A 22,102-nucleotide genomic window follows, 5' to 3' on the forward strand; every position below is an offset into this window, starting at 1 on the left:
CCTCTGTGTTTTAAATCTTGTATTACCCTGTAAAGTTACCTTCCATCCTGATTTTGCAGGTGTGATTCTTTTACTTTTTTCTTTATAATAAAGTTCTTCTTTTAAGATTGCTCTCGCTCCGGAATCGGTGCCTATTCAAGAAGCCGAATATTAGCTTCTGAAGAGCCACATGTGGTTCCGGAGCGACAGCTTGGTCACCCCTGACCTAGACAAATTGGAGGATTGGGCCAAAAGAAATTGGATGAGGTTCAACAAGGACAAGTGCAGAGTCCTGCACTTAGGAAGGAAGAATCCCATGCACCACTACAGTCTGGGGACTGACTGGCTCAGCAGCAGTTCTGCAGAAAACTGGGGATTACAGTGGATGAGAAGCTGGATATGAGTCAGCAGTGTGCCCTGGTTGCCAAGAAGGCCAAAGGCATATTGGGCTGTATTAGTAGGAGCATTGCCAGCAGATTGAGGGAAGTGATTATTCCCCTCTACTCAGCACTGTTGAGGACACACCTGGAGTATTGTGTCCAGTTTTGGTCATTCCACTACAGAAGGGATGTGGACAAATTGGAGAGAGTCCAGCGGAGGACAACAAAAATGATTAGGGGGCTGGGGCACATGACTTATGAGGAGAGGCAGAGGAAGCTGGGGTTATTTAGTCCGCAGAAGAGAAGAGTGAGGAGGGATTTGATAGCAGCCTTCAACTACCTGAAGGGGGATTTGTAGCAGCATGCTGATGCAAAAGCACCTAATTAGCCCCTGCCCAGTCAGCTCCGATCAGGGGAAACAGATTGGGGCTGATGGAAAAGGCCTGATGCTGGCCTGACAAGCCAAGGGCTGTAACGGCTGGGAGGGAGCCAGAAGGTGGGGGGGGGGCAGCCAGGGAGGGAACTGGAGGCCTCCTAACTGAAGGCTGACTCTGCCTATAAAAGAGGTTGAATAATCGTGTAAAGCTTGTAAATAGATAGACACTGGTGGTGGAATGACTGTAGGTAAATAAAGACCGGGTGTTGCACAACTCTGAAGCCAATCTGAGCCTTATTGGCGGCAGCAAGCGGGCCCCAGGAAGAGGGGGGGGCAGGGACCCTGTTACACGGTTCCAAAGAGGATGGATCTAGACTGTTCTCAGTGGTGAGAGATGACAGAACAAGGAGTAATGGTCTCAAGTTGCAGTGGAGGAGGTCTAGGTTGGATATTAGCAAACCTAGTTCTGCTTAGGAAAGTGGTGAAGCACTGGAATGGGTTACCTAGGGAGGTGGTGGAATCTCCATCCTTACAGGTTTTTAAGGCCTGATTTGACAAAGCCCTGGCTGGGATGATTTAGTGGGTGTTGGTCCTGCTTTGAGCAGAGGATTGGACTGGATGGCCTCCTGAGGTCTCTTCCAACCCTAATATTCTATGACTGAGTCCATCTTTGTTTATTGCCTGTCCCAAAAACTCAGTCTGGGGTAGGTGAAAAATGCACTTTTCCTTGTTTAGCTTCCATCCGGACTCGCTGGTTAGGGTTAGAACTTCATTGAGAGTTTTGTGGTCTTCTTCCATCGAAGACCCATATATATCTTCTTCCATCGAAGTCCATGAACACTACAACTCCATTTGTATTGGTTAACAGTTCTGCCATCTTCCTTGGGAAAATTTCAGGTACCCCAGTAACCTCAAAAGGTCATCTTCTAAAGCCAAATCTCTGAGAGGCTGTGAGAAATTTAGTCAGCTAAACACTTTCTTTGGCTAAAGGAATTTGTGAGCTTGGAGAATACTGTCGTTCCTTTCACTCTGAGGAGGAAGTCACCCCATATCGGGAGGATATTATTTTCTCTTACAATAGCTTACAACAAGGCCCAGGTCGGAGGAGGTCAGTGATTCCTGCTGGGGTCAGGGAGGTGTGTCACTCTCTGATGCCCTCTTCTCCCTTGGCTCCCCTCCGATATCTCCTGGAAGGTGATGAACATGGCCCCTGCACACTATGAGCTCAGTGATGGCATCTGGGCCCAGCCCCTGGGTCTGCATCTGTAGGACGATCTGGACAGTGCATTCCCCTAGGGGAGAGGCGAGCCAGGGATAGGCGGGGGGATGTCCCTCTAGGGCCCCCACATGGGAGAGGGTTGATCCCAGGGTCCCCACCCTCCTCTCCCACTGTGAACCTCTTGCTGAAGAAGTTGCGGCACAATAACCTCACCGTGGGGACGATGGGGACCTGGGGCGGAAGGGAGCCAGGATGATATATAGGGGTGGGACAAGCAGACCAGGGGGAAAGCTCGGATCTGGGTCTGCATGGCCAGATGGAAGGGTAGCATGGGGCTGTTGTAGGTTCAGAGATTCCCAGGCCAGAAGGGATCTCTGTGCCTATCCAGTCTGAGTAACAGGCCGGAGAAATGCCCCACAATAATCCCTAGAGCATATCCCGTCAGGATGGGTCATGCGGGCGGAGATGTTACTGGCACCGTGGGATGGGCTGGCAGAAGGGGGCGGGTGTGTCCCCTCCAGGAGCTGTTCAGCTCAGCCCCAGCAGGCCCTTTTCAGGCTCTCAACTTGCCCCGAACACCACGGCCAACCCCTGGGTCATGGCAACTGGTCCTGCTATGCAGGGTCTGCATAGCCTCGTGTCACGGTGACGGTGTGCCTGGGCCTGGCACTGGCTGCAAGCAGGGCATCCCCCAGCCCTGGTCCTCCGAGCCCCAGGCTCTGGCCTCCTGCCTCCCAGCTGGCCAGATGGTGGGAGCCCCCTTCCCAGAGTGAATTGCTCTCTGTCCCCTGGTCCCGCTCTCCCCAGCTAGGGACACTAGGGGACGGTGGCCCAGGCTGTCCTTGCTTATGCACGGTATGCATGGGAGCTCTCCCCCCTGTTGCCGGCACCCAGCCAGAGGCGAACAACAGCAGGAGTTCGTTACCCGGTGTGCGTCACCCAATAATCACAACGGGGTAGAGAAGCAGAAAAGTTTATTTGCAGCTGCAAACAAGGTACAGGGAGAATAGAATCTCAAATCCTGCACACAGAGCAGGAAGTTACACAGGCTTTTATACATCCTTTCTTCAGCATACTTATCCAATAGCAAGCTGCCCTAAGTATCCATATAGCCAGCCAATCCAGCTACCAGCTAGTTCCCTTGTTCTCTGTACCATCTGTTAAACCATACATAAAGCTGCTTTATTCAGCATTGTTCTTCCATATCTGCCCTGTTTGGCCTTGTTTAGTTTCAGGCAGTCTGACTTTGCAACATATTGTTGCAGATCCTCAGTATAACTGCTGCGAGTGCCTCCAGGCGGGGGGGCCAAGGACACTTGGGCCTAGTATGCATAACTGCTGCGAGTGCCAACACTCCGCTGGCAGCAGTAGTGAGATCCTTACTCGCACTATGGTCACTCCAACCCCTTTCCCTGAAGAGACACTGCCCAGCCCCGCAGCTCCCCCTCCAGGATTGGGCCTGGTGCCAGGGGCAAAATCCCATCTGTCTGCTTCCCTCTGGCTCAGAGGGTTTGATCCCCCCATGGCTACCCCTTTTCCCTCCAGGCCACGTCAGACATGATCCCACACACACAACTGTATGGGATGGAGGCATTGTGAGGCGAGTACCCGCTGCCATGGCAACCGTCTCCATGGCGAGGCACAGACCCTGAGAGACGGTGCGGACGAGGAGGGAGGCGGGTGCCTGGGGGGAGCTCCCAGGATCTGGCATTGTCGCTGGCACTGGGGCATCCACCCATGGGGCACAGAGAGCTGGTATCGTCCTGATCCCATACCAGGCAGGAAGGCTCCTCGCAGGCAGGGAGGGCCACCATGGGGAAGCCAGCCTCCTGCCCCTCCCTGCCCTGACCACGAGTCAGCCAACTCCCCAGTCTCCTGCCCCTTCCTGCACCCAGGTCTGATCCACGGGCCAGCCAGCCAGCCCCATAACCTCCACCTCTCCCTGCCCCCAGCTCTGACCATGGAGCAGGCCCCTCCCTGCCCCTGAGGTCTGACCCATGGGCCAGTCCCCTATACCCCCACCCCTCCCTGCCCCCAGATCTGATCCACCAGGTAGCCAGGCCCTTATCCCCCCATCACTCCCTGCCCCCTGGAGCTGACTCACAGGGCTCTACCAGCCCCCTATTCCCTGCCCCTCCCTACCCCCGAGGTCTGACCCACTGGGTAGCTAGCCTCCTATCCCTCCTGCCTCTCCCTCAGAGCTGACCCATAGGCCCAGCCAGCCCAGTATGCCCTGCCCTGTGTCAGACCCATTCACACACCTTAGGGCTGGTCCCAGGCTGGAAGGCACCTTGAAGGGGATGGGAGACTGGGCTCAGGACCCTGGCTGTCTGTGGCAGAGGGGCTCTCCCAAGCCAGGCGGTGCTGACCCCTCTTTTCCCCACAGCTTGGCCATGGGACCCCCCAGTGAGCTGCTGCGGGGCCACGCGGGCCCGGAGGCCTGGCGCAATGAGGCCAAGGCCACAATGCGGGCGGCGCAGCAGCTGCGGGGGCGCTGCTGGCGGGAGGCAGTGGCGCAGTGGCGCCCACCTCAGCCCCCAGGCCAGCCCCAGGAGACGCCCTACGAGCGCCGCACTCGGCTGCAGGGCTGGCGCTTTAAGCTGGACGTGACGGCGGCTGGTGAGATGCTGGAGAAGCCACCCGAGGGGCCAGGCATCACGCTGTGGAAGACCAAGATGAAGCCCCCACCCTGGGTGAGCCAGCTGCCCCTGCCCTGCTTCCGAGACCACTGTGCCAGCCAGAGCAACGGGCTGGCCGCCCACTATGCCAGTGCTGTGCGCCTGGTGGTCAGCCGGCTGCGCCAGGCACTCACCGAGCTCAACGAGCAGGCCAAGTGCCTCAACCTGTCACGCCAGCACCTTGATGCCGCCCTGGCCAAGGTGCGTACCGCGCTGCTCACCAACCGGCAGAGTGCTCTGGTGCGCGGGCACCGGCCCCCGGCCGAGCAGGTGAGACCCCCCCTCGTATCTCCCGCACCCCATTTCCGCGTCTGTGCCCTCTATTCCCTCATGCCCCATATCCCCCATGCCCCATTTTCCACCTGTGCCCTCTATCCCCCGGCGCCCTGTATCCCCCATGTCCCATAACCCCCCAGCAGGGCAGGGTGCAGGCACTGGTCCCCAGCCAAGCAGATGAGAGCCCCCACCCTATATACCTCGCACTTCATTTCCCCTGTGCCCTCTATCCCCCGTGCCCCACATCCCCCCAGCATGGCCGAGTGCAGGGATGGGCCCCTAGCCGAGCAGATGAGTGCCCCTGCCCTGTATCCCCCATGCCCCATTTCCAATGTGCCCTCTATCCCCCCATGCCCTGTGTCCCCCCTATCCCAGGATGGACACTAGCCCCCCATCGAACAGGTGGGAGCTCCAATAACTTGTATCCCTGTGTGCTCCATATCCCCTGTGCCCCATATCCCCCTCACTCCTTATCCACACCCCATGTCCCCCACCAAGCAGGTGAACGCCCCCCAGATCCCATATTCACCCACACCCAATGTTCCACACACACACCCCTGTGCCCATCACCCCCTAGCATGGCCAGATGCTGGCATTGACACCCGCCCCCACTGAGCAGGTGACAGCACCCTACCTCATATCTCACCAGGCCCCATTCCCCCCAGACCCCATATCTTGCCCTGCCTGTTTCCCTCCCGTGCCCCATAGCCCCAGCACTCCATGTCCCCCCCAGTGCACCCAGACACAGGCACCTGCAGGTGACATCCCCCCATGGCCCGTATCCCTGATACACCCCATATCCCCCCAAGCCGTGCCACTCCCCCAGCCTGGCCAAGTGCGGGCACTGACCCGCCCCCCTCACCGAGCAGGTGAGAGCCCCCTGAGCTCCATATCATCCCCACAGGGCAGGCAACAGCTCCACACTGTGTCAGTGAAAGCCCCCCACCCCTTGTGTGGCCCCATGCCCCATATACCCCCATGTTGCGTATCCCCCTTTGTGCCCCACCACCTCCCAGCATGGCCAGGCACCGGGACCAATCCCCCACCAAACAAGTGAGAAGGCCCCCATAGTCCCATGCTCTTTATCCACCCCCTGTGCCCCATCACCCCCCATCACAACCTGTCACGGGCACCGACAACCCATGCACCCCACATCCCTGCCCAGCACAGGCCCCCACTGAGCAGATGAGAGTCCCCAGGTGTTCCCCATCCTCCCCATACCCCGTATCCCTTACACTCACCCCCTTCCCCAGCAAGGCCACCCATGGGCACCGCCCCATCCCCAGAGCAGGTGATACCCCCACACCTATCCACCCCATACCCCATATCTCCACCACACATCCCCAGACCCCTCCCGCCCCAGATCCCCCCAGCACAGCCAGCACTGAGCCTGGAACGGCTGGCGTTGCTGAGAGCTAAGCATTCACCCTGCCCCCGTCTCTGCCCATGTCCCCCCACCCCCAGGCCCCAGACCAGGTGGACACACTGCTGCGGTGGGAACGCAAGGAGCTGCAGAGGCTGAAGGTGGAGCTGGAAGGGCACATGGACATGTCGGAGGCGCACCTCAAGGTGGGGCCAGGGGAGGGAGGGTCACAGGCCTAGACAGCAACTAGATGCCAGGGCAGGTGCTGGGCACTACCCGGTCAGTCTGGCAGTGGGTGAGCGGGTGTGTCAGGTGGTTGCCATCCCTGCCAGTATGCCCCCTTGGGGCTGGGCAACCAGCTCCTTCCTCTGCCGCACCCCCTGCTGACAGGTGCTCGGGCTCCTCGGTGCACTCAGCACTCTGTCCCTGGCACTGAAAAGCCCGGCAACCCACAGTCCAGTATCCCACTCTGGTCCCTCTGGGGCACTGGGCCAGGTGCTGGAGCCGGGGCCCCTTCTCAGCGGGATGCCAGCTGCCCTTAGCCCACTATGTCAGCACCAGGAGTACTGTCACCTCCCTGGTGGCTGGCAAAGAGTGCACCCTGCTCTGGGCCGCAGCCTGGGGGCCCTGTAGTGACAGGTTGGGGCTGTCTCCCCCACCCATGCTACTCACTGATGTGTCTTCCCATCGTAGCCTGAGCGCTGGCCCCTCCCCTGGGCGCCCGATGTGCCAGCTCCCTGCCGGTGTCTCCCCATTTGCCCCTCTTGCCAGGCTGCCCTGGCATCCCCCACGAAAACCCAGCCCAAAGGGAGCAGCTCAGCCCAACCTGTGCCCCCTTGGGTCATCCCCTGCTGGCCTGTTTTGTGTCCCTTGCTCTGTCCCTTGCTGTGCTTTTTGCCTGCCAGTCGCCAGCCTGCCCTGTGGTCAGGGCGCCTCACCCGCAGAGCCTGCTCCACCCCAGGGATTGACCCACATCTATCCTTCCACCCCTCCCTGCCCAGGTTCCGCCCATGGCTTCCCCCTTGCTGTGCTGGGCCCTCCCCAATCTTGCGCTCAGAGAGGCGCTGCAGAGATTGGTCCCTCTGACCGCAGCTGTCTCTGAGCTGGGCACTCACACTGGCGCACTCTCTGGCAGGAGCCAGGCGAGTGCGGGGGGCACACTGACCTGTGTTTCCTGTGCCAGGCCCTCGGCGGATGTGGGGAGTGAGGGGGACACACTGACACCTGTTCCCCGTGCCAAGCACTGAGCAGATGTGGGAGTTTGAGGGTGAGGGGGACACACTGACCCCGTTGCCCGTGCCAGGCTCTGGGCAGGTGCGGGGGTTTGAGGGTGTGGGGGGGCACACTGACCCATGTCCCCTGTGCCAGGCACTGAGTGGGTGCCGGCACACCCTGGAGGCACTGTGCCAGGAGCGGGGGCAGGTGCTGGAGCTGCTGGGGCAGCCGCTGCGCATGGTGCTGCTGGAGGCCGAGCGTGACTCCTGGCTCAGCTTAAGCCGGCCCTCGTCCCCCTTCGTAATGAGGAACCCCACCCCGGAGGCCAGCCCTGTTGGGCCCTACACGCCAGGTATGGCCTGGCCCGCTCCACCCTGGGGACCCCCAGCAGCCCTCCAAGAGCCCCCCTCAGCCCCTGTGTACCCCCATTTGCCCCCACTCATAAGCTAAGCCCCATCGGGCCCTACACGCCAGGTACGGCCCGGCCCCACCCCATCCCAGGGACCCCCCAGAGCCCCTGTGTACCTCCGGAGACCACCCATCACTCAGCCCCTCTCAGCCCATGTACTCCCAGGGACCCCCACCCCATTCACTCCCAGGGACCGCCCCAAGAGCCCCTCAGCCCATGAGTACCCCCATTGCCCCCCACTCACAAGCCCAGCCCCACTGAGTCCTACATGCCAGGTATGGCCTGCCCCACTCCATTCCAGGGACTCCCTCTCAGCCCCCCTTCAGTCTTCCCCAGGGACCCTCCTCTCAGCCCCCCAAGAGCTCCCCCAGGGACCCCTGCCTTAGACTCCCAGTGTGTCCTTCCAGGACTCCACTAAACCCCCCACAGCACCCCCGTATGCACCCCCAGCTCTCCTCACCCCTTTGATCCTGACCCCCAGACCCCTTCCCCGTGTTCACCCCCCCAGGCCCATGGACGGCATTTGGGTCACTGTGTCACAGAGGGAGGGCTGGGGCCTGCCCAGCCGGGGTGCAGTTCTGACCCCATGTCCCCCCAGAGTGCGCGGTGGCCATTGAGGAGGCGCGGTGCCTGACCCTGCGCTCCAAGGAGGTGCTGGCCACGCTCAGGGCAGCCACGGCCCAGGCCACGGCCACGCGCCACCAGGCCCAGTCTGCCCTCGATGGCAGTCTGCAGCGCAAGATGGACGAGACCCTGGCACTCAAGGTACGGAGAGGGCATGCTCCTTGCCCCCCCCATGTTTCCCCACATGGAACCCCTGCCCCACACGGAACCCTGCCCCCTGCCACTCCTGCAAGCTGCCCCCCACAGAACCCCATCCCTCCCGCTGCCCCTTGCCCCCCGCACACTGCCCCCCATGGAACCCCAGCCCTCCCCCTACCACCATGGAACCCCTCTCCCTGCCTCTGCGCCCCCCTGCATGCTGCCCCGCATGGAACCCCGCCCCTCCCCCAGCACGCTGCCCCCCACAGAAACCCTGCTCCCCCTGCAAGCTGCACCCCACGGAAACCCGCCCCTCCCGCATGGTGCCCCCCATGGAACCCCTCCCCCTCCTCCTGCCCCCCCACAGAACCCCTCTCCCCCGCATTCTGCCCCCCACGGAACCTCGTCCCTTCCCCCTCCACATGTTGCGCCCATGGAACCCCTCCCCCTGCTTGCTGCCCCTCACAGAACCCCACCCCTCCCCCTGCCTCCCCGCATGCTGCCCCCTACAGAACCCCTATCCCTTCACCCACACGCTGCCCCCACGGAACCCCTCCCCCTGCTCCTGCCCCCCATAGAACCGCTCCCCCTGCCCCCCACATGCTGCCCCCCACGGAACCCCTCACCCTGCCCCTGTCCTCCACATGCTGCCCCCCACAGAGCCTCCCCATTTCCCCCCACATGTTGCTCCAGACGAACCCTTCCCCCTGCCTCATCCCCCCACATGCTGCCCCCCCAAAGTACCCCACCTGTCCTCCTGCCCCCGACTCCCACAGAAGCTCTTCACCTGCCTCTGGCCCCCCGAATGCTACCCCCCATGGAACCCCTTACCCTGTCACTGCCTCTGTGGCCGCCGGTGCCACGACGCACCCTTTTAAATCTCCCGGGCCCATGGGAAATTGCCCTCTTTGCTCACACCCATCCTGTTGGCAGGCCTGCTTCCTAGATAGAGCCCCTGGGCTCCAGCCCTGCTCTATGCTGGCGAGCCCAATCTGTGCCCAGCCTCCCTGCGCAGAGCAGGGGGATCCGGTTCCCTCTGGGACACTGGGCACTCAGGGCATGGCTGGGAGAATGGCCTTCCCCTTGTCCTCGTGCATTCGCCACTGAGCCGGGGTCGGCCTTGGCCAGTCCTTTCCCTCAGTCAGCCAGGCTACATTCAGACTGACCTGCCTGGAGAGCCAACAGTCTGGCCCCACCCCGGGGAGCCCTGCACAAGTGAGGAGAAACTGAGGCACACACAGGCATCATCAAACTATAATGGAAAATTCCCACTTCCTCATACCCACCCCATAAATTGCCTGGAGCCCCCAAACCAGTGGGGCTTTCTGCCTAGCTGGGGGAGACCCTGCCCCACATTCCCCCATCCCCCAGCTCTATACCAGTCCCAAAGCCCCTGCCCCACACTCCCCACATCCCCATACCAGACCCGCAGCCCCTTGCCCACACTCCCCCATTCCCCCCAGCTCTATACCAGACCCAAAGCCCCTGCCCCACACTTGCCCACCCCCCCAGCTCTATACCAGACCCACAGACCCTGCCCCACTCTCCCTCATCCCCATACCAGACCCACAGCCCTGCCCCACACTGCCCCTGTGCCCCCAGCTCTATACCAGACCCACAGCCTGTGCCCCACGCTCCCCCAGGCCCTCAGCTGTATACCAGCTCCACAGCCACTGCACCATGCTCCCCCCAATCCCCCACCTCTATACCAGCCACACAGCCCCTGACCCAGACTACCCTCATCATCCCAAGCTCCTTACTAACCCCACATCCCTTGCCACACACTCCCCCCATCTCCCCAGCACTATACCAGACCCACAGCCCCTGCCCCACACTCCCCCCACACCCCCAGCTCTACACCAGACCCACAACCCCTGCCTCAGGCTACCCCAATCACCCCAGATCCATACCAGACTCACAGCCCCAGCCCCACACTTCCCCCCAGCTGTATACCAGGCCCACAGCCCCTGCCCCTCATTCCCCCATCCCCCCAGCTCTATACAAGCCCCACAGCCCCTGCCTCAGGCTACCCCGATCACCCCAGCTCCAGACTCACAGCCCATGCCCCACACTCCCCCCATCCCTATACCAGTCCCCCAGGCCTCCCACAGCCCCCCAGCTCTATACCAACCCCACAGCCCCTGCCCCAGGCTACTCCCATCACTCCAAGCTCCTTACTAACCCCACAGCCCTTGCCACACACTCCCCACACTCCCCCAGCACTATACCAGACCCACAGCCCCTGCCCCACACTCCCACATCCCCCCAGCTCTGCCACGTTAGGGAAGAGTGGTCAGTATACACAGTAAAGCGCTGCCCAAATAGATACGGCTGCAGCTTTTTAAGGGCCTGCACCATGGCCAGGCATTTCTTTTCTATGACTGCATAGTTCTGCTCCCGGGACAGCAGCTTCTTGCTCAGGTACCTGATGGGGTGTCTCTCCCCCTTAGCAACAGCTTGCATCAGCATTGTGCCCAGCCCTGAGTCTGAGGCATCAGTGAACACTGTAAAGGGCTTGGCAAAGTCTGGGTTTACCAGATTTACTGGGCCCTGGATTAGAGCCTCCTTCAGCACACAGAGAGCCCTCTGGCACTGCTCAGTCCAGACCACCTCGTCTGGCTTACCCTTCTCACATAGATCAGTGATGGGGGCAGCTAGGGAGCTAAAGTGTGGTACAAACCTCCGGTAGTACCCCGCCATCCTGATAAAGGCCTGGACCTGTTTCTTGGTCTGGAGAATGGGCCAATCTCTGATTGTCTCCACCTTGGCCGGCTCTGGGCTTGGGCAGCTGCTCCCCACCTTGTGGCCCAGGTACGATACCTCTGCCATCCCCACCTTAAACTTTTCAGCTTTTACTGTCAGTCCTGCCTCCTTGGGGCAGCCCAGCACCCTCTTCACCTGGGACATGTATTAATCTCAGGTCTGGCTAAAGACACAGATATCATCAATGTATGCCAGGGCCAAGTTCTCCATCCCCCTCAGTAACTGATTCACCCGGCGCTGGGAGGTGGCCGATGCCCCCTTGAGGTCAAAAGGCAGGACCAGGAACTCAGAGCCCCAAAGGGGTGGTGAAGGCAGATTTCAACCTGGTATCTGGGTCCGAAGGCACCTGCCAGTTGCCCTTGGTGAGATCCATAGTAGAGAGGTAATGAGCCCCCTGCCAGCTTGTCTAGAATCTCACGAGGCCTAGGCATGGGGTAGGCATTGGACACATTGATGGCATTAAGCTTCTTATAGTCCCCAAAGAATCGGATAGACCCGTCTTTCTTGGGGACCAGCCCCACAGGTGAGGCCCATGGGCTGTTGAACGGCTGGATCACGCTCTAAAGCCAGCGTGACCTTGACCTCTCTTTCCAGGTTCAGGGCTGTTTGCCAAGTGACTCTGAATGGGGGACACCTGATGGGAGGATTGGCTCCCATCTCAGGGAAGAGATCCGCCAGGGGGTCTTCCCGCTTCTCCTCCCAACCGTCCCGTACCAGGTCCAGGGGTCCCCTCACTCTCCTCCCATACAGCAGCTCGAAAGGGAAGAATGCTTTGGATTCCTGGAGCACTTCCCTGTACTTCAGGTGGGGCAGGTACTTCATAGAATATCAGGGTTGGAAGGGAGCTCAGGAGGTCCTTTAGTCCAACCCCCTGCTCAAAGCAGGACCTAATCCCCAACTAAATCCTCCCAGCCATGGCTTTGTCAAGCCTGACCTTAAAAGCCTCTAAGGAAGGAGATTCCACCATCTCTCTAGGTAACCCATTCCAGTGCTTCACCACCCTCCTAGTGAAAAAGTTTTTCCTAATATCTAACCTAAACCTCCCACACTGTAACTTGAGACCATTGCTCCTTGTTCTATCAACCGGTACCACTGAGAACAGTCTAGATCCATCCTCTTTGGAACCCCCTTTCAGGTAGTTGAAACCAGCTATCAAATCTCCCCTCATTCTTCTCTTCTGCAGACTAAATAATCCCAGTCCCCTCAGCCTCTCCTCATAAGTCATGTGCTCCAGCCCCCTAATCATTTTTGTTGCCCTCTGCTTGACTTTTTCCAATTTTTCAACATCCTTCTTGTAGCATGGGGACCAAAACTGGACACAGTACTCCAGATGAGGCCTCACCAATGCCGAATAGAGGGGAATGATCACATCCCTTGATCTGCTGGCAATGCCACTACTTATACAGCCCAAAATACCATTAGCCTTCTTGGCAACAAGGGCACACTGTTGACTCATATCCAGCTTCTCATCCAGTGTAACCCCTAGGTCCTTTTCTGCAGAACTGCTGCCTAGCTACTCGGTCCCTAGTCTGTAGCGGTGCATGGGATTCTTCCGTCCTAAGTGCAGGACTCTGCACTTGTCCTTGTTGAACCTCATCAGATTTCTTTTGGCCCAATCCTCTAATTTGTCTAGGTCCCTCTGTATCCTATCCTTACCCTCCAGCATATCTACCACTCCTCCCAGTTTAGTGTCATCTGCAAACTTGCTAAGAGTGCAGTTCACGCCATCCTCCAGATAATTAACTAAGATATTGAACAAAACCAGCCCCAGGACCGACCCTTGGGGCACTCCATTTGATATCGGCTGCCAACTAGACATGGAGCCATTGATCACTACCCGCTGAGCCCGACAATCTAGCCAGCTTTCTATCCACCTTATAGTCCATTCATCCAGCCCATACTTCTTTAACTTGCTGGCAAGAATACTGTGGGAGACCGTATCAAAAGCTTTGCTAAAGTCAAGATATATCACATCCACTGCTTTCCCCTCGTCCACAGAGCCAGTTATCTCATCATAGAAGGCAATTAGATTAGTCAGGCATGACTTGCCCTTGGTGAATCTATGCTGTCTGTTCCTGATCACTTTCCGCTTCTCAAAGTGCTTCAGAATTGATTCCCTGACGACCTGCTACATGATTTTTCCAGGGACTGAGGTGAGGCTGACTGGCCTGTAGTTCCCCAGATCTTCCTCCTTCCCTTTTTTAAAGATGGGCACTACATTAGCCTTTTTCCAGTCATCTGGGACCTCCCCCAATCTCCATGAGTTTTCAAAGATAATGGCCAATGGCTCTGCAATCACATCTGCCAACTGCTTTAGCACTCTTGGATGCAGTGCATCTGGCGTCATGGACTTGTTCTCGTCCAGCTTTTCTAAATAGTCCTGAACCACTTCTTTCTCCACAGAGGGCTGGTTACCTCCTCCCCATGCTGTGCTGCCCAGTGCAGTAGTCTGGGAGCTGACCTTGTTTGTGAAGACAGATGCGAAAAAAGCATTGAGTACATTAGCTTTTTCCACATCTTCTGTCACTACGTTGCCTCCCCCATTCAGTAAAGGGCCCACACTTTCCCTGACCTTCTTCTTGTTGCTAACGTACCTGTAGAAACCCTTCTTGTTACTCTTAACATCTCTTGCTAGCTGCAACTCCAAGTGTGGATTGGCCTTCCCGATTTCACTACTGCATGCCCAAGCAATATTTTTATACTCTTCCCTGGTCATTTGTCCAATCTTCCACTTCTTGTAAGCTTCTTTTTTGTGTTTAAGATCAGCAAGGATTTCACTGTTAAGCCAAGCTGGTCGCCTGTCATATTTACTATTCTTTCTACACATTGGGATGGTTTGTTCCCAGTGGTCTGTCTCAATTCTACAGATGCTGATTCATAAAAGTCCTCAGCATCATCCTCAGGGTCCATAAAATCTCTCCACCAGCCCATTGGACTGAGGGTGATATGCAGAGACCCAGGAAGACTAGACCCCACATTTCTCCCACAAGCCCTGGAGCAGGGCTGACATGAAATTGGACCCCTGGTCTGTAAGGACCTTGCTGGGGACCCCTGCTCTGCTGAAGATGGTCAGCAGTGCGTCTGCCACAGTGTCTGCCTCGGTGGAGGACAGAGCCACTGCCTCTGGGTAGTGGGTGGCGAAATCCATCACCACCAGGATGTATTTCTTCCCGACTGGGTTGCCTTGCTGAGGGGCTCCACTATGTTCCGGAAAGGTTCCTCTATGATAGGCAGGGGTCTCAAGGGAGCCGGGCCTTCCCCACGCTCTGACAGGGGTCGCAGGACCTGCAGAACTGCTGGGCTGCGTCACAGACTCGGGGCCAGAAAAAGTTCTGCCACCGCTGCTGCCTGGGGCACTGGATCCCCGGGTGTCCTGAGAGAGGGACATTGTGGGCCAACTCCTTGCCATGCATTTAAATCTTGCAGGTGGAAGGATCTTACAAAATTCACAGTTAGTATTATAGATGCTGGCAGAGTAGCACTGCATACCCTTCCAGAGTCGCTCCTTTCCACAGGATGCAGCTTGATAAAGCTGGCACCACCAGCTGCCTCCTGATTCCCCACAGTTCCACTTCCCCTTGGGGAGCCCATTCCCGGTACAGGAATCCTTCTCCCACAGCAATCTTTCCCTGCAGCCTTCCCCAAGGGGGTTTGCAGTGCTGTGGCCAGCAAGTTCCCTCAGCTTCTCCAAGGAGGCATCCTGCAGCTCGGTCTGGAATTCAGCTCTTGGGGAAGGGATGGGGACCTGTTCCCTCTCGTTGGCTGGGCCTGGGGTCACAGCCCCGTTGAGCCCTGTCCCAGCAGCACGTCTGGACCAGGCAAACCTGGTTGGCAGCTGACCTGCCCTGCCTGTGTGTCCACCCACTCAGCTGGGGTCTCAGTTCCCACCATGCTCAGCGCTGCCGTTGCTGTCCTAGTGGGATTAGGCAGCGAGCTCGCTGCTTTGGTCACAGCATCAGAGCCATCGTGAGACCCCTCTCCAGTGTGCAGGGGGGCGGGGAGCATCTCTCCGTTCCACTCAGCCCCAGGGCTCTGGTTACAGGCAGGCAGGTATCCCGAGCCTAGTAGCTCCTCTCCCCTGCCAGCCAGGTCATTTGATTTTCACTGACAATTTCAGTCTCAGTTGATTGGTTCCGTGGATTCAAATTCAAATCCTTGGCCGTTACAGGACCAGGGTCTGGATCCTGTCCCAAATAGACACAGGCATCCTACAACAGGACCTCACAGCTGAGAATCCCAGCTACCAGCCAGCCTGACCCCTCCTGTGTCTGCACAGGGATCTGGACCATAGGCAGGGTCTCAAGTTGCAGTGGGGGAGGTTTAGGTTGGATATTAGGAAAAACTTTTTCACTAGGAGGGTGGTGAAACACTGGAATGCGTTACCTAGGGAGGTGGTAGAATCTCCTTCCTTAGAAGTTTTTAAGATCAGGCTTGACAAAGCCCTGGCTGGGATGATTTAACTGGGGATTGGTCCTGCTTTGAGCAGGGGGTTGGACTAGATGACCTCCTGAGGTCCCTTCCAACCCTGATATTCTATGATTCTGTGATTCCTCCACCCCTGGAACCGCTCACCGCAGTCCCGGGGAACCCCGTTACTGCAACAGTCCTTCTCTTAGGGGTTAAGCGTAGCTCCTTCGCCTCCCGGAACTGAAGGAACTTCCCCTTTTGAAGCTCCCCAGTCACTTACTGCAGGAAGCGCCATCCACTAGGTGCAGTACATCTCACCACTGCCACCAGTTGTTATAGAGTGTGGGGTAGTCAGGGCCCCGCAGACCCACTTCCTGCAATTCACCATGACTCTCAGCCAGCCATGAAATCAGAAGGTTTATTAGATGACAGGAACACAGTCTAAAACAGAGTTTGTAGGTACAGAAAACAGGACCCCTCAGTCAGGTCCATCTTGGGGGGTGGGGAGCCCAGACCCAGGTTCTGGGCTTACCCCAATTCCCTAGCCAGCTCCAAACTGAAACTCCCTCCAGCCCCTCCTCTGGCCTTTGTGCCTTTTCTGGGCAAGGAGGCCACCTGATCTCCAACACCTTCAGTTGGCACCTTGCAGGGGAGAGGCCCAGGCCATCAGTTGCCAGGAGACAGGGTGTCGGCCATTCCCTGTGCAGACAGCATCACACTGCCCCTCTAGGGTTCTGCAACAATCACACACCCTTATCTCACCACCTAGATCCTTAATAAATGCATAGGGGAAACTGAGGCATCCACACAGTATTCAGAGAAAACATTAAGAACAGTCCCACTTCGGCACATCATTCCTATACTAGCCCCTGCCGCACACTCCCCCATCCCCCCAGTACCATACCAGACCAACAGCCCCTACCCCACACTCCCCCATGCCCCAGCTCTATACCAGACCCACAGCCTCTGACCCACACTCCCCCCAGCTCTATACCAGACCCACAGACCCTGCCCCACACTGCCCCATCCCCTCAGCTCTATATTAGCCCCACAGCCCTTCCCCACACTCCCCCATCCCCATACCAGACCCACAGCCCCTACCCCATGCTCCCCATCACCCCAAGCTCCTTATCAGACCCACTGTACTGCCCCACACTCCCCCAAGCTCCTTACTAGCCCCATGCTCCCCCATCCCCCCAGCTCTGTACCAGCCCCACAGCCCATGCACCACACTCCCCCATCCCTCCAGCTCAATAACAGCCCTGCAGCCCCTGCCCCAAACTCCCCCAACCCCATATCAGCCCCACAGCCCCTGCCCCATGCTCCCCCATCCCCCCAGCTCTATACCAGCCCCACAGCCCCTGCCCCAGGCTGCCCTCATGCCTCCATCCCTATATCAGACCCACAGGCCCAGAACCACACTGCTGTGGCAGAGGATGGCACACTAAAGGACTGATTGTGCCCCACCCCCATTGGGAGGCCAAGCAGGGGCTCAGGCCCCAGCTATGGGCTAGGGGGAAGGTCTCTGGTGTGGTCCCTGAACCTGGGGGTTGGGGTGACCTGTCCCTGCGAGGACCCAGCGTGACCCCCACACCTCACCCTGTGCTCCCTCCCCGGCCAGGAGCGTCTCTACATGGCACTGGGGGGCATGCGCAGCACCCTGAACCGTTGCCAGCGCTTCCACGGGGAGCTGGGCATCACCCAGGGAATGACCATGGTGAGTGGGTGCGGAGGGGGTTGGGGGAGGTGACCCTGTGCTGGGAGAGCAGGGGAGCTGGGGTGTGTGTGGGGAAACTTTGCTGGGGGGGCGGGCAGGGGTGTTACCCACTAAAATTCTCTGTTACTCACACACTCTAGGACATCCCACCTTTACCCAGTTCCTAGGGCTCAAGGCGTAACCCTCTTAATTTAGGTACCCCCACCCTTTCCCACTTCCTAGGGCTCCAGGCAAAAGGCACCTAACTTTACCCCTCCGTGGGCTCTGGGCAAACACCCTTTCCCTGTAGAGTCAGGGCTTAATCTTTTGAGGGGTTTATGGGATCTTTTACCAGTGAAAGAGCCTTATACAGCAATATCCTACGTAACCTCTATTTATTAACCATCACCAAAACCAAGAATGCACACGCTACACATACAATGCTCACTACTCCTAAAGAGACAGATGGACTTTTCTTGATGGCCAGTCAGGATCAGGTCATCTCGGGAACTCCAGTTTCTGCACAGTGTCATTGGCAGGGTGTTGAGTTCTGGCAGCTCTGTTCTTGGGGTTGTGTCCTGGAGTTGGTTCCCAAAGAACTTCCTTTTGGTCCCCAGTTTATATGGTGAAACTTGAGGCCTGCTTAGCTGTACCTTAACCAATCATGACACTAACCAATGCTACCACACTGTAACAACATTTTTAACCAATCCTACCACCGTAATTAATTTACACCTAGCAAAATTAATTATGTAACAAACAGAAACAATCAAAGAACCAGACAGAGATCATACAGACAAACAACAGGGAAGTGGGGACCATAATGATGTAACGGACGAGCCCCCAAAAATGTAACCCTTCTGCCCGTCAGAGTTGGCAGCAACAAGGGCCGGTTTCAATATCTAGGGGATCCATTCCAATAACACAATGCAAACCGTCTCGAGCCCCCACCTAGTGACCTGGGACAAATATATACCACCCCCGCTGGGCGCCTCCAAGAGGCAATACTTCCCCTCTCGCAAGTCTGAGTGCAGCAAAAAGCCTTTTAATAACAGAGAGAAACAATGTGGCATTATGTTGGGGAAACACCACCAACAGGATTCATAACACAACCCATGAGCAAAAAACCCACCCCAAGCAAATTGGGGCATACCCCTTTCCCTTTGGTTCTTGAGTGCGGCAACCCCAAATCACCCAAAGTCCCAAAAGTCCAATGACCCAAAAGTCTCTGTCCCTGGTCAGGGCAGCCCCAGAGTTCGAAAGTTTATCTGTGGAGCTTTACCTCCCAACCTGGGCGGAGATGGGATGGGGGTAAGAGGCACCTTACATGATCTGAAGCTGACCCCCCCACAGCTCCATAGGTCTCCGCTCTGCCAGCCACCCCACAAACTCCTTCGATCTGCTCTGCAGCCCACAAGCAGCTCCCGCCGCCCCACGAACTGCTCCACAGCCCACCAGCAGCTCCCACCATCCTACGCACTGCTCCACCAGCCTGTCCACAAGGCACTCCAGCCATGCCACAAACTTCTCCACAATATATCTTCAGGCTCCCCCACTACTTAACACAACACTCAGTGATTTCAGCTTGTAGTAGTGCTGTCCAAAGTGAGCTGAGCAGCCTGTAACTAGACTCCTAATAGAATCAAAATTAGCTCTGATATTCCACAGTAGAGAGAGGAGGAAGTGCAATTAGCATGTAAGGCCCTCACCAACAGGCCCATACCACCAAGTATTAACACTTATCCCCAACCTCTCTCCATTCACACAGTTTTAAAACCCATGACCCTTGCCTAGCAAGTGCTACTGAGTTGATGGTGACTCCCTCCATCATAACAAAAGGCCAAGTACAGTTCCAAGCACAGTTCCCATAATCAGCGTAATAACAATTTATTCTTCCTGCCCCAATAACAGAGACACTGGGGATCCCACAGCAGCCAAAGTGACCATCTGGGCAGCTATGGCCTCATTCTAGGCGGGGTGGGTGTGCCTATGCAAATGAGATCAGCCCCTGAAGTTCTTTTCCACAACTTGCCACACCTCACCACCAGATGTCAGGGTGGAGCTCATCCTGACACTGCTTACAATGACAAAACAATAAAGAAATGAGGATTTCACAACCACAACAATTGATAAGTGATTTCTTGACAGACACAATGCTATAAAACTAAGTTTTCTTTAACAACCTTAAGATTTGTTTCTTTATCTGGTGATAGTGGGTGGCATTAGGATGGCGTCTCCTTAACAGCCTGATACTACATTGTTTTAGTGTAATTTAGATGGAATGTGAGGATGTGATTTCCTGCTTCTCAGCTAATGGCTGCTGCTCTTTTAATCTGGCTGCAGAGGCAGGCCTTAGGCTTTAGGACTTGCAATATGGCTACAGACAAAGGCCTTATCCTTACGGGGGAAGGAGGTTTCAGAGTAACAGCCATGTTAGTCTGTATTCGCAAAAAGAAAAGGAGTACTTGTGGCACCTTAGAGACTAACCAATTTATTTGAGCATAAGCTTTCGTGAGCTACAGCTCACTTCATCGGATGGAGGGACCAGCTGGGGGCAGGCAGGGAGTGACACTTTGCTGGGGGGCAGGAAGGGAAGAAGGGACCGGCTGGGGGCACCTGGGGAATGGGCAGGGGAAAAAGGGACTGGCTGGGAGCACCTGGGGGATGGGCAGAGGAAGAAGGGACTGTCTGGGGGGATTGGCAGGGGAAGGGCAGACTGGCTGGGGTCACCCGAGGGATGGACATGGGAAGGAGAAACTGGCTGGGGGTGGAGGGGGCTCCCCCAGGTGAGGATGCCCTGCTCTGACCCCTGCTACATTGTTCTAGGGCCCTGAGTCCAGCCAGTACCTGGAGGCACGGGAGAAGCTGAACCGGCCCCTGGTGCGGGTGTACCAGCACCATGTGGGCACCCAACTGCCTGAGGCCCAGATCCTCACCCAGGTAAGTTCCTGGGGTCTCACCCACTGGTATGGCTGTAGGGAGCAGTGGTGTTGCCCATCTGGGGGTACCTTGCCCGGTTGTGGTGTCTGTAGTGTGGTGACAGTGTTGCTGGAGGGGGTACTTTGCATGGCTGAGATGGCTATAGGGGGTAATGGTCTTTCTGAGCAGGGGTACTTTGCCCAGTTGTATGAGGGTGAAGGTTTTGCTGGATGGGGGTACCTTGCATGGCTGGGATGGCTATGGGGGTGATGGTCTTTCTGTGCGGGGCTTTCAGGGGTGATGGTGCTGCTAGTTGGAGGAACCTTGCCCAGCTATATGAGGGTGATGGTATTACTGGATGGGGATATCTTGCCTGGCTGTAGGGGATGATGGTGTTGCTGAGTAGGGATACCTTGCCTGGCTGCGATGGCTGTAGGAGTGACAGCACTGGTTGGCAGAGATACCTTCCCCAGCCATAGGGGGGTGATGGTGTTGCTGAGTGGGGGTACCTTGCCTGGCTCTGATGGCTGTAGGGGTGACAGCGTTGCTTGGCAGGAGTACCTCACCCTGCTACAGGGAGGCGATGGTGTTTCTGGAGGAAGGGTGACTTTGCCTGGCTGCTGGGGGTGAGGTGTAGTTAGGTGGGATTCGGGAGTACCTCAGCCGGCTGCAGGGTGGTGACGCTGTTCCCTGTCTACCTGTCCCTCCCACAGGGCAGCGTGCTGCTGGAGCGTTCCCTGCAGAAGGCGGCGGCCAATGTGCAGCAGATGCAGGCCACCCAGCAGCACCTGCGTGCCTCCATCCGCGACAAGCAGACGGGCTTCCACATAGATGCCAGCGTGCAGCGCCTGCGCCGCCGCCGCATGCACCCCCGCAGCAGCCTGGGGGAGGCCTGCCAGCTGCTCTGCTCCTAGGGGGCCCCCACAGCCAGAGCACGAGAATAAAATCCCCAGAGACTTTTGACCTGCCCACGAGTGTTACCCCGCGCAGGGGGGATGCAGGGCCTGGAGCGGGGCAGGCTGGGGAGGTCAGGTGAGAATGGGAATGGGGGGATCAGGGGTATGAGGGAGGCAAGGTGGGGTGGGGGTGGGGAGGTGTCACAGAGCCACAGGATCAGTGCTAACCCCCAGCTTTTAAACAGTCCCTTGGAGGATCCACTTTTTTCAGTGAGCCAGACCCCCCAGGGGCCCCACTCTTCTGCAAGGGGAGGCCACACGGCCTTACCACCTCCTGGAGTGAGACCCTGGGCTCCAGTACTGGGGTTTACAATGGCGCCAGTGGCTCCATGGAGCCGGCCCCATGGTCAGAAGGGGCCCCGGCCTGCTCTGCTTGCACGGTGCCCCAAGACCCCACCAGCCCGCTGGCTCTCCCCGCTCATCACTTGCTCCTCTCCACCCCCTGGCCCCACCTGCCAGCTCCTCTCTGCTCCCTGGTTGGACCCAAGTGCACCTCTGGCTCTGGGCAGTCTCTGCTTCCCATCCCCACCTGAGCCTGGCCAGTCTTATCCAGTTGCAGGGGGGACAGTGCAGGGGGCTTGGCTGGGCCCTTCCAGGCAAGTGGATCCTGATGGCTCAGCCCGGCAGACACAGTCGCCTCCCAGCAGGGCTAGTGAGTGCGGCCAGGAGGCAGGGCATGGGGGAGTGGGTCTCTGGAGGGTCTG

General features: G+C 57.7%; 1 protein-coding gene across 2 annotated transcripts in view; it reads left to right on the forward strand.

The window, feature by feature from the left end:
• Window positions 1–21,468, forward strand: part of TEKTL1 (tektin like 1) — a 37,794-nt gene extending 16,326 nt beyond the window's left edge. Inside the window, exons 3-9 of one of the 2 annotated variants that reach the window (XM_073311982.2) lie at window positions 4,341–4,902; window positions 6,373–6,477; window positions 7,640–7,838; window positions 8,494–8,660; window positions 17,449–17,544; window positions 20,350–20,463; window positions 21,156–21,468. In XM_073311982.2, the coding sequence (XP_073168083.1) occupies window positions 4,348–4,902; window positions 6,373–6,477; window positions 7,640–7,838; window positions 8,494–8,660; window positions 17,449–17,544; window positions 20,350–20,463; window positions 21,156–21,356 (1,437 nt within the window). In that variant the 5' untranslated portion in view covers window positions 4,341–4,347 and the 3' untranslated portion in view covers window positions 21,357–21,468. The remainder of the gene's footprint in view (window positions 1–4,340; window positions 4,903–6,372; window positions 6,478–7,639; window positions 7,839–8,493; window positions 8,661–17,448; window positions 17,545–20,349; window positions 20,464–21,155) is intronic. The other variant, XM_073311983.2, reaches the window with a different exon arrangement.
• Window positions 21,469–22,102: the final 634 nt, after the last annotated feature.

Source organism: Lepidochelys kempii, chromosome 14, assembly GCF_965140285.1.
Source record: "Lepidochelys kempii isolate rLepKem1 chromosome 14, rLepKem1.hap1, whole genome shotgun sequence".
NCBI classification, from domain to species: domain Eukaryota; kingdom Metazoa; phylum Chordata; order Testudines; family Cheloniidae; genus Lepidochelys; species Lepidochelys kempii.